This window comes from Bombus impatiens, unplaced genomic scaffold (genome assembly GCF_000188095.3).
Source record: "Bombus impatiens unplaced genomic scaffold, BIMP_2.2 scf_2222, whole genome shotgun sequence".
Taxonomy (NCBI): Eukaryota; Metazoa; Arthropoda; class Insecta; order Hymenoptera; family Apidae; genus Bombus; species Bombus impatiens.
Window position 1 is genome coordinate 691,538 of NT_178641.1, and position 12,586 is coordinate 704,123.

A 12,586-nucleotide genomic window follows, 5' to 3' on the forward strand; every position below is an offset into this window, starting at 1 on the left:
ACGTTGATCTACGCGCTTCATTTTATTATAACGCTTAACAAATGCTTAAGGAGTAAACTAGTTTGTGAAAGAAAATCTAACCGGAAAACATTTCCTTTGATAGAGTTCTGGCAAAGGAACTCGATTCAGAAAGGAGACCCGACACGGTCAGAGTCAGCGATATATTAAATGACAGCCGGTCAGGGAAACAGGCTTCGATCTATCGTTTTGCATACGAGAGCGATTTGGTCTCCTCGCCGACTTATTTCTTTCGGTCGTGACTGGTTTCGCCTCGACCGGCTGCCGACTAAAATTGCTTTTCTATTTTCCGAGTAACTCATTATCTCGGCAATATATGTACATTTCAGCATTTTGCTCCAGCTATCTTTACCAAAAGCGTGCCTTTTTAAAGTGCAATAACTCGCGTGTGCAGAACGAACGCAAACGATGACCTCAAAGTAACGAATTCAACGTTGCTAATCTTCGGCCTCATTTACATCGCTTATTATTCGCGATCAAAGGATAATAAAGCGGAAATAAATTAGCGAAGATGCTGGAGAATGGAAGAGAAGAGAGATGTATAGTTCCTTTCACATGTTATAACATTCTTCCTTATCTATTGCTATGTTTCAAAAGATTTCTACAAAAATACACAAATAAAGGCATTGTGTGTCCGCAAAATATCGAAAGTAAAATTTAGAACATCATGAAAATTGATTCCTAACTATTTTCAACGAGATCGATTACCATCTCGTTACCTGCACAAAAAACGAAAGTACCCCGATTCAATTAACTTTACGATATAAAAAGTCTTCCTATAAATTAGATTTGTAACACATGTACATAAGTTTTTTTATATGTTTTAAAGTTAGACGTATGTTTTCTAACCTCTTCGGAATTTTTATAAGAATTCTGCACAATATTACGACATTATTATGTCGGTACATATCCTTACTACACACATTTACATTCAAATGTTTTTATCGAAAGGGAAAAGAAGAAAAATAATTTGGAGAAAACGAGGAAGAAAGAGTCTCACGTCCGAGGATCGAGGAACCTCGAGGACATTCGGTCTTCCACCTTGTAGAGTCAAGAAAAACTCACCTCCTCGCGGGTCGCTCTTAAATAACCTACTCAATTATTTATTTCTGGGTTTCTCCAGTCCGGCAGCGGCCATCTCCTACCATTTGTGAGATCCTCCTTTTGTTCTCGGCAACGAGCAACCGGCCGTGCACGTAATTTAGTCCCGGCGAGACGTATACCAGGGGATAGGTGGAAAAAGCGTAATGAAAAAGTATGCGGCAGAGCTGGCGGGCTGCAACCGGCCGATTTCCGGGCCTTGAAACGTCGAGACGCCGATATTTTTCAATTACCAAGCAGCCGACGCACAGTTTATTTAGTTTGCGTACGATCGTACATGCTCTCGAATGAAAACAGCATCGTCAGAGCTGATCCAACCGTTGAAAAACACGTGTAACTTTGAAATATATTATCGTTCGTTGCGTTTTCTACTATGCAATACAGCTCGTTTGCTTTTTTCTTTTCGTGTACTTTCTTTTCTAATGAATATGCAGTTAGCAAGAATAGAACAATACATTGAAGACAAACAAAAGAAATATATACGGAGGACAATTGTATAGTAACAACTGGAATATAATGCCAACCAAAATTTGTTGTTGCTTTTTTAAACCAGATATTAGTATTTTATTTGAATAAACAAACAAATATAACAATTCTGTGTAACATATTTCGAAACCATGCTATTTATTCCATTGTTTTCGCTGTTCTGACACGTACGCTGTTCTGTTCAAAAACGTACACGTTGATATTCCGAACGAAAAAAGTTCTTTTCTAGATTTTGTTTTTCGGATAAGGAAATGATTTTTCTCTATTGCGTATTCTAATCTATTAAGCGTAATTACCAATCCACTTTTGCAACGTCCTTCGTACATTATTGTATATATTGTAATCCGAAACGTTTCCACGTGTTTGTCGTCCAGTAGCGACTAATAAAAGTCGTCGATCATTACAGATCAGATTGTTTTTATCTTTGAGTTCAATCTATCGACAACCGCAATTAAATTAGGAGAGGTTCATTTAATTTTTCTCTTAGCTTTTCCGCAGGAAAATATCTAAAATTTCAAAGCAGAAAGAGGAGAAATGGCCAGAAGCCACATGAATGTTACTTTGAAGTTACTCCTGGAAAATAAAATGATCGAGAGAGAGGCCGCAAAGGCTTTCAATGTTCTAAACGCTGGGCATGCGTCGAATGAACAGACTCTCCCCTAGCTGAGAACAATTTAGATTAAGACGTTTGTATTACAGTAAGATGTTTTGCGAGAAACGAACAATGTTATCTCGAGTTGTTACGTGAATACATTAATCCGCATAATTGATATTCTTAATATTTTTTTTTATATTCGCGAAACGTAAAGGATATTACATTTTTCTCTCGAACTCGGTTCCCTTTTTATCCATTTAAACTTTTACAACCGCAATGAAAGCGACTCTCGAACAGGGCAGCAGAAAATTGCGCATAAAGCTGGTGTCTTGACGGAATTATTGGCTTAATGTCGCAAAATGGAGAGTAGAAGAAGGATCATCTGCCTGCATTAAACAACGCTAACAACCGCTTCGCAACGATAACTTGCAACAGTGGAACACGAAGTACATAGGTCCTCGCGTAACAGACTCGAGAATTACGGTACGAACAATAAAAACTGTTCTTAGCAATGGCGAAATTACCGCTGGACGAGTCGTGTTCATAACTTCTCGTTAACCGAGTCAGCCATCTCTTTCTTTCCGTTCAGTCCCTCTCTGGCTAAATCCGCGTGTATCATTGCCAATTTTCTTTTCTCGTTGCGACGTCGCAAGGTAAAGAGGCGCGAGTCGACCTTAGAAAGAAAGAAGAAGGCAGAGAGAAAAAGAGAGATGTTGGTAATGGGACGAGCAACTTGTCATTCAAGAGAGAAAGTCTGCATGGCAAGCTCTACGCGATCCTATCACATGGCTGCAGTAATAAACAATTCCGAGAGTGGTAAACGTTATGAAACTCGAGTGAAGAAGATTGCTTTCGGTTGTCGCATCGCGTAAACGATGAATGTAATCGTAACTTTGATTATAACGTAAGGGTAGTGAATATTACACTTTTATGCTGATGCAAGGCTATTTGAAGGTTTAAGAAGATTGAAAAAGGTTTAAGCTTTCGAGGGAGAAATTCAGAAAAAGTTTGAAAGCTTCGAGTTTTACGACAGACAGATACAATGAAAATTTTATTTTTACAATCGCAATATCTAAACCTTCCTTCTCTCTTTACGCCTCGGAAAATTTGAGAAATCTAATACGACAAAGACGTAGAATCGCACGATGCTGTATAATTGAAACAAGCAAAAGGACACGATGCCCCTGTGTACGCGAAGCACGAAACAGATTTCAATTCTTCGTTATTAGGCATTGAAAGATAAGGTTAATCTTGTAAAAGCCCCCACTCCGCAAAAACTTCGCTTATCTCCTATCAATTATGATTGCATTAATTAGCAGAAGATCTCGAGAAAGTGTCTGATTAAATTAAGCACGACTTCGAGTCAATTATTTCACGGTGCAATTTCAATGAAAGTTTCGCGCCTTGTACTCTATTGTAATCGAATAATACCAACGAACATCTACGTTTTCTATGCGTCGATCGAACGATATTAATTGGCCAAGAAAAGAAAGAGGAGTTAAGAAAATAAAAAGAAATAAATCGTAATTTCATTTGAACTCATCCTCTCGTGACGATTCGCGGTTTGGTCTTTTTCAGCAGAAAATTCCATGTTTCTTTCTGGCCACCTCGCATATTTCTACTGTACTGCGGCAACCGCTGTTCCCTTGGCACGATGTAATTGAAATTAAAAAAAAAAAAAAGAAGAAGGAGAAAAGAGAAAGAAAGAGAGAGATACAGAACGAAAGAACAACGCGAGAAGATGGAACGAGTGGTACGGAAATTCGCAATTTTCTAGACGAACTCGCGTTTATTCCACGCTACGTCGAAACGTATATTGAAATTCAAAACAGTCGCGGCCATGAAACGAGTTTGTATAGATATCACGTAATTAACTATGGTATGTCGGTTTCGAGTTTTTGTCCGTTGTTCGTTTCTGCGTGAATTCCTCCACTTGTTTTTGCGGTAACTGGTTCGAAGAATGCTTGCATTCTGTATTTATATAAACGAAGTCCCCACACAGTGGAAATGTTTATTGGATTTAAATTTTAAATTTCCGATGTGGCGTTTCTTTCATAGTTGACTATTGCGTTAATTATGAACGTAATTATGCTATTAAATTTATTGAATTTGTTTGTTACACTATGGAAACGAAGTATTATTCCGATTACCATACCGATTCCGCTTTATTAATTTTTAATTTAATTTCATGTCGCCATGGACATATACAGTTGTCTACATAAGTGATCAAACACTCTTTAAAACAGAGTATCTTTTTTAAAATTGAAACAAACGGTTCGAGTTCTTTTCACAAGTTACAAGTTGCAAAATGATGAGTAAAAAAGTTTTAAAAAGGTCTCTCGCGTTATCTAGTAAACTAATCCTTCTAACTTCTCAGAAAGAAACTAAAAGAGCTATTCTGCTCTTAACGATGCTCGATCGATTATGCGAGTAACTACAAATCGTAGACGCGAGCTCACCAATAAAACAATTTCTCCACTTTTCCACTTTTCTTCAAATATTCGAAGATTCCTCGGGAAACTGACTATTCCACGATGGAAAGTCACTCGTATCGATTTTTAAGGCTTCGACGCCGCTCCTTTCCCGAACACTCGTACGTTTTATTTACGAAAAGACCCTTTCGAGTTTGTTTTGCATAATTGAGGGAGTTGCTGGAGGAGCAGCGATAAACCCGTGTCCCGGTGACGAAGCGGGGATTCGTCTTTGAGCCTTAGCCGAGCCGTGAAATCAATTAAACGATCTGTTACAGATAAACTTTCTCTTCCTGTGACTTAATGAATATGTCGGTAGCTAGCTGATTGAATATTCACGAATCGTGCGGTCGCGGAAACGGGACCTTTTCAGGTGAATTTGTTCATTAATCGAGGTCGAGGTTGAATACATTTCGCTAGGTAGAAAATATCGACGAGTGATAAGGGAGAGCATGCAAATTTTTAAATTATCACGCTTCCAAATTTTCTACTCTTCCGACTCGCAAATCTCTAAATTTATTAATTTTCAGTCACTCGAATCTTACAATCCCTGAATCCTCAAATTTTCAATTTTTTCATTTAGCAACTTTGAAACATTTAAACCGCGAAATTCTTCGTTTAGAAATAAAACGCGTTTCCTTTGTGACCTAACCCAAAAAGAGAATAAGCAAAATGTTGCTGAGAAAATCCCTTGCTACATTATGTACCCTAACCCACGCAAACGCTCAGTCTCATAAAACACAGAACACCGTATCTACCCTCGTTTCACCGCACGCTTCCAACTTCCCATCCCATATTACACTCCAAAAACTACGTTCTAGCACTTCACTGTCTCCATCCAAAAAACTTGACTTCGTGAAAATTTCATCGACTCGCTAATCGAGGTGGAACATTAGCGCGACCGTCGATTGGCTTAACGGTATGCAACGGGCTGCAAATCAGGGCCACCTGTTCGCCGACAGCAGCGTACTCTCTTCGTTACTTCTGTTTGAAACCGTTTGGCTTAGTTTGAGGCAGCGGTGTCCTGCGCCAATGGCCGTTCGCGAACTTCGCCCACGTGTCCTGATAATGTCGGTTAATATCATGTAAATTGTAATTAATATTCATGGAGTTAATTCGCCGCCGCCTGCGAGCACCGCCACGAGCCACCCAACTTTTACCGAGAATTTACGATCGCCGCGGAACATATTTCGGTAGGGGACCCCACCGGTTCTGATCGTCGCGCAGATAAACCTACGTACCCAGTAGGCTCCCTGCTTTGCAAAATAAATCGTCCGGTCGAGCTACGAGATTTATGGCGGAATTATGAAGAACGATCCCACACGACGCTTCGTGGAATCCACTTCGAAAGCGATAAATCGCCCGGTGGTTTTTGATGTTTCGTCAAATCTCGATATAGACGATTCTATACCTTTCCGACTGTGATGTACGGATCTCACGTACCACGAGGACGTTTCCTGTTCGTCGATTGACGCCTCGATATTATGGAATGGGAACTGTTTCGCTATAGATAAACGTCTAAATCTTCCTTCCCTATCTTTTATTTCCTTTTCTCGGATTTCTTTCTCTTTTAATTTCTAAGATGTCTTTCGAGTAATTTAATAGCTCTTGTGTTAGTTTATTATCTATCAGATTGTATTTTACAGTGGCTTTTTCACATCGAAGAGGCGGAGATAAGTGATTTTTACGCGTTTTATATCAATTTTGGAAATAAAAACTCGGCTCTTTTTAAAATTGTGCGGTTCGTCTTACAAATTAATTTAGCATCTAATAAAATAAATTTTGCTTAGGATCGCGTTCAATTGAATCTGCAAATAATCATTCGTCTCGGTTATCGTCTCATTACGCGCTTCTATGCGACAAATTAGTCAGCAAATTACAATTACGATTCACTTAAACTTGCAATCTATGTTGTTCGTTTAGCTGTGTCTCTGAAAATGCTTTCCACGCGCCAACGAATAAGTAATTCTCGCAATTTGTTAACAAGAAGTTGCAATAACGTCTCGTTACGAGGACGTCTCGAAACATACAAATGGGCAGGAGAAGGCTACCCTCTTTTCCTCGGGACGCGAATAAGGCGCGACGTACATGTACTTTCCTTTTATTACGTTATTCAACTCCCGAAAAACCTTGAAGAATCCTTTTCGTATTTCATTCGGACCGTCGCGTAGGAGAAAACTTTGCGCAATGGTAAAATACGATGTCTGACATAGCTCGAACTAAAACGTATTGCTGGCTAATTTAATTAAATAATAACGAAGGAACAACTTTAATCCCGTTGCGTTCGTCCGCGCTAAATTATCTCGTGTTTTCTGAGATTCCCTCGACTGGCACCGCGCTCCCTTTGGGACACGACTGTAATTTTAAGATCCGTTGAAATATTAAGGAAACGAAAACTCTGTTGGTCCGACTTGTCCGCCAAGAATTCAACAATAATACGTCGTTGAAGTTAATTCCATTATCGGATTATTTTCCTCGAGGTTCTATCAGATGTAATTTGTTATTTAATTTCGGAATTTATATCTTACTACATCTTTCCACTGTCGTCACTGTCAACTGATTATACGCTTGTCGTTAGTGAATTAAGAAATGGAAAAATGAGTCCACGCGGTGAAATTAATGTTATGAAAAAATTGTGTTGTTTGCGGCAATTATGAACGTATTTCCGAGATCACGCGGAGTCTTAGAGCTCGATATTTATAGTATCTCCGATATTATCTTCTAAGCGGATCAATTCTGTTATTGTTTGTTATTGTCAGGAGACGAAGTTCTTAAATGGGACGAGATTCTTTCTATAAAGAAAATTCTTTTAAGAAACGAGAGCGTAAGAAGCGAAGACTCCAAAAGATCTTCAACTAAGATGTCACAAGGACGTTTCGTTCCAGAATTAAAAATGCTAAACCTTACCTAACCAAAATCTAACTGAATCTTCAAAGAGCCTTCGTTTCTCAAATACAAATTAACACCCTACATCTTTTTCATACCCTTACGAACAAACATAAAAGAGATCCTTTTTGGTAAATACATATCTCCTTATCATTATTAACATGTGATGCGACTAATTTCAATAAAATGTTATCGTCGAGTTACTTGTATTTATTGGATGTACACCGTCGCAAACTTTATGAGCCATTACAAAATATTATTCCTATAAATCCACGAAATTTACAGAATAACTTTTTCCTTACCATGTACTCTGCTCTATATCACGAAGACACTCAGTATTAAAAATCACCATAAAAAGTTCAATCTTAATAAATTTCACTCGAGGATAGTAAAATATATTGTACTACGATCCTCGGAAATATACTAAAACACGGTATCGCTTCTTTCTGTAATTTCCAATATTTTTTATGTTGTAACAAACGTATGGAATACACGTTGCAAAAAATATTGCAAAGGTTGGAAGAAAATTAACATGCAGAATGGTTCGACTCACCATGGATCCCGGGGGTCAGGCAGTGTTCTATGAACGGAAATCAGGTCGCTAACGTACTGATTGAACGCGTTGTTTAGCCACCCGTCGTCGACGAGCTTTTTAGTTTCGGCAGTCAAATTCGTTGGCAAAATTACGGGTCTTCCCATCTCTCCAGGGGCGCTCGGATCTTGTTCCCGGGGAGCAACAAGCACACCGCCGCCTGAAAAACAAAGAAAACACGGTAAAATAATAATTCGGCAAATAACTTTTTCCTGTTAGCGAGATGAGAACGAATTGCAGGTTCAAAACAAAGGTTTGTACTTTTAACAATTTTCTAAAAATTCCTACGACCTATTTCCTTCGGAAGATTTTTAGCTCCCATAAGCGTAGAAGAGGAAGTTTTGTCTTACAAATTTTGAAATTAATACTGATTTGTTCTGCGTGGCTTTCGTGTGAAATTGTAATACCAGCTCTTGCAGACTCGTGTTCTAAATGAGTCTAATAACTCTGCGAGTAGTAATAATTCCGAAACTTGTCTGTAGCTCATTAACAAGATAAATTAATTCGTCCATTTCAGACAGCGTTCTCGGCATGAAATTTCTACCTCGATGTGGGGAAAGTGTCGCTAGTCAATTAATGAGGCAAATTACTTAAACTTTCCTTGCACATTGAAATCCAAATTTTACACTAGAAAATCACACGTATCGCAACGTATCTGTTATTTAATACAATACGATGATATACAATTGCCTGATTCATTAATATCTTCAAGGAGACGGTACCAATGAAAATAATCAAAGACAATCGATATACGAAAAACGCAACCAATAAAACTACGATACAATGAAACAACCCTTAACAACCTTAAATATATAAACAAATTTATTCCTTAAAAAAGAAAAAAAAATGTAGTTGATACTTATCCCAGTACTAGCTTGGCTCGTTCACCCATCGATTCCGAAACGAAATCATCGCCCAAGCGCAATTTTCGCTTCGAGCCAGTTCGCGCGAGCAGCGACACACGGCAAACGAAGGAAATACAAAAACGAGAGCAAAGGGGGTGGTCGATGCAGAGACGAGGGTAAAAAACGGAAGACGGTGTGAATTGAATTTTCAGAACGTATCTCGAGTCCGTGGCTGTCTCTTTCCCTAAGAGCTTTCCGGCACAAACTCGACTTTTATTTTTCTGCGTCATATTGGCAGCCAGGGCATCGGTAAAATGGCGGCAGTACGGGGCTCGAGAGTTCACCCAGTTTCTCCTCGCGCCGCCTTGCCCTCGTCCTGGAAATAATTTCATCCTGGCCGAGCGAGCCAGGCCCCGGTGTGCGCGATGCGGCAATAAAGAGCACGACAAATTGCTTTAGAGCAGCGTGCAGGCCGCTACGAACTTCGCCGCAGTGAAACTACCCTCGTGCATCAACCTCCCTCCCATCTTTTCCTTCGGCTCTCTTTCGAAATTCCGGTTGCAACCTTTTGTACGTCGGCCGTTCTTTGTTCCGACTGAATGCCGCCAAGGGACCCAGAAAAGATACAGCTCTTTTTATCCTTGAGTTATATTTGCGACGATAATTTCACGACGCAAGGAGGTAATACTAGCCAGATAGAGTTTGGTACGGATGACGGTGGATGGAAGATTCGATAGAAGATAGGAGGTGTCTAGGAAGAAAATAAGTATGTTTAAATATGATTAAAAGAAGAAAGGCGGGGGGAAAGGAGAGAAACTGCGAAGAGAAGGTTTGAGAAACGACAGGAACAGGAATTATGCGTGTACGAGTTTGGACGCTACGCATTGCCAAGACTATACGAAGATGAAGAGAAGGTTCGTAATAGCAGAGGAATAAACGATGTTAGACATTGAAAACGAAGAATTGACGAAGGAACTGTAGCATCGAGCGAAAGGGTGCGCGTTCGGTCAAGAATTATAACCAATTTTGTTCATCATCGTGATGCGCAATTAAAGGATATAGAACCGATAGACATTTACGCACTAGTGGTATGTATATGACGTTATCTTACGACGAGTATGACGATACTTAAACGGTTTCGCGACGCGTGAAGAGATTTACGGAGAGACAGCGATTTAACTGGACCCTTCCGAGGTATGATTGGATTTCTACTGAGGTACGATCGGAATTCTCCGAGGTATGACTGAGATTCTCCGAGGTACGATTGAGATTCAGCCAAAAATGCGCTATTTCAGTATTCTTAATACCTTGTATCTTTCTTTACATTGCGTATTGTAGTCTTGGAAGGTGACCGAGGTATAATGTCACCAGGAGATGCGCGTATATGGCGTTATAACACTCAACAGGAATCTGAAGGTTTGAAATTCCTCGCCAAGCATTCCTCTCCTAAACCAAACCCTGACCTACGTTCCACTCCATTAAACTCTTTATTTTTCCCTGATCTCTTTTAATAATAATAATAAATCTCTTCCATCCCGTCTTTGCATAAACAAGCGATTAATTACCTTGCTCCGGGCCGGCTTGAACTTTTGCCTTGGGCTGCGCGTTGAACGGCGTCTCTTTCCTGAGAGCCGCTGCTGCCGGTACGAAACCATTGGCCATTTGAGGCGCCGCGACGCCGGACGGTGCCAAGCCTTGTACAGCTGCGTTGGCACGGTCCTCCGTGTACAGGAGGAAGCACACGGTAACCCAGACCGCCGTGGCTAGAATGGCCACTTTCAACCACAGTGATCTCCTCCTAGGGAAACCCATGCTTGACTCTCAGCTTATGGACCTGGGCCTGTTTAGCTCTATCCACAGCTCTTCTTCACCTGCTATACCTTCGTTGTTCGAGCACGGTTCGATTAAAGATCGCTGTTCAGCCGGCTCGAGAGGTCGCGTTACCTCAGCAACATCCTCTCACTCTGTTCTATCTTGTTTTCTTCCAAGTTTTCTTGGTTACGAAGAGAAAGGGTGGTTTCTTGCGACAGGTCGGTTTAATTGTTTGTTAACTCGGTGTAAGGTTTATAGGAAGGTTTAATTAAGACAGAATATGACGAAGAGTTTCGTCGATCACGCTCCATCGACATTTGATATGCCTTGAACGAGGCAGAAACATCGCTGAGCCTCCATATTGCTTTGATATGCTTTGTTAGTTTGGTCGATGTTTGTGGTCGTTCGATAGAGACGATATGAGCTGATATGTATGTTCTCTGGTTGGATTCCTTCGGATATCACCGCATAGTTTCACCTGAAACATAAAACAACAATTAATTAGTGGAATATTCGGAAGATTTAGGTTCGATCTGAAATACAGTTTAAACGTGAATCTTTGTTATAAATGGTTCCGGATTATTCAGACGAAATATTAATTCCACAATTATTATTCGGTAAAGCTAGTGTGAAATATCGATTTCTCTGCGTGCAGTGAAATAGGAACGTATTAGGTCAGCCGTCTTAAAGAGGAAACGAAGGCGGCGGTAATGGAATAGGAAACATGTTTGGCAAATAAAATTGTCTAGCAAAGAATAAAACACGATTCCGAGAAAGAACTGGGTATTTTGTTCAACTTCCTGTTTTCCTGTGTTATTTAGTAATCGATTCCCTCTACAATTATCGGCCTTTCGTTAACCTGCCTTCATTTAACGTGGGAAATCTTAACGAGACGTTCGATCACGCAATTGTTCGCGTTCTCTCGCTATGTGTAAAATAGAATAATGCAATGAACAATCTTGATTAAATCGGAGAAAGTGAAAGATACGTATCTCTGTTTGAAAATTAGATCGTTTAACAAATTTTTCTTTACTCACGATGCAATACGAATAAAATATCGTTCGGAAAGGAGATTGTATTGATAATTAAAAAATTATTTCCGCTGTTTCAATTAAATACCGCGAATGAGCAAATCTCATCGACCTGAACAACTATTTAAGTTTTTACATTTAATTGGAAGATAATTTACCGACAAGGTGAAATCCAATTTTAATGTGTATTTCAATGATTTCTCACTTCGTACTTCCTGCAAATTCGATAAGCGATTTAGCAGTGACGCGTCGTTAAAATAGCAAGTTTCAAGGGATTGATAAAGTATCCTCGAAACAGGGTTACGCAGTGGAACACGATAAGAAGTACAAACTCGATTAATCAGTCGTCTCACGTTGAAACTTTTATTAATTCAGTTAAAATCTGGCTGATGGAGAAACTTGCTTCCTTACGAACTTTCGACCTTAATTAACGCAAAAATCAGCAATTTGTATTTTCGAGACTCGCGAAGGAACGAGATAGGATCGACGACAGATTAGAAAGACTTAATAGGACGTCTCGCATCGAAGAAGATTTACGACGACAAAACCGTGAACGCCACGAAATATTTACTAAAGACATATTTGCGGTGTAGTAAAGCAACGTGTGGAAGGAGATACACCCATAAATTAACTTACTCGAAGTAATTGAGTAATACATCACCCGGCCGGGATTTCATTAACCAAAGTAAATCATCCAAGGAAATTTCGTTTGCGGTGAAACTTTTGATTATACTATGGCAACAGGCGTT

The 12,586-nt window shown here is 39.7% G+C and overlaps 1 protein-coding gene across 5 annotated transcripts in view; it reads right to left on the bottom strand.

Annotated features, from left to right (window-relative positions):
* Window positions 1-12,586, bottom strand: part of LOC100748507 (putative polypeptide N-acetylgalactosaminyltransferase 9) — a 299,103-nt gene that overhangs the window by 77,111 nt on the left and 209,406 nt on the right. For all 5 annotated transcript variants that reach the window (XM_033324345.1, XM_012393134.3, XM_003494457.4 and 2 more), the window contains 2 exons: window positions 10,560-11,284; window positions 8,111-8,309 (listed from right to left, as the gene is read on the bottom strand). In XM_033324345.1, coding sequence (XP_033180236.1) covers window positions 8,111-8,309; window positions 10,560-10,806 — 446 coding nt within the window. In that variant the 5' untranslated portion in view covers window positions 10,807-11,284. The remainder of the gene's footprint in view (window positions 1-8,110; window positions 8,310-10,559; window positions 11,285-12,586) is intronic.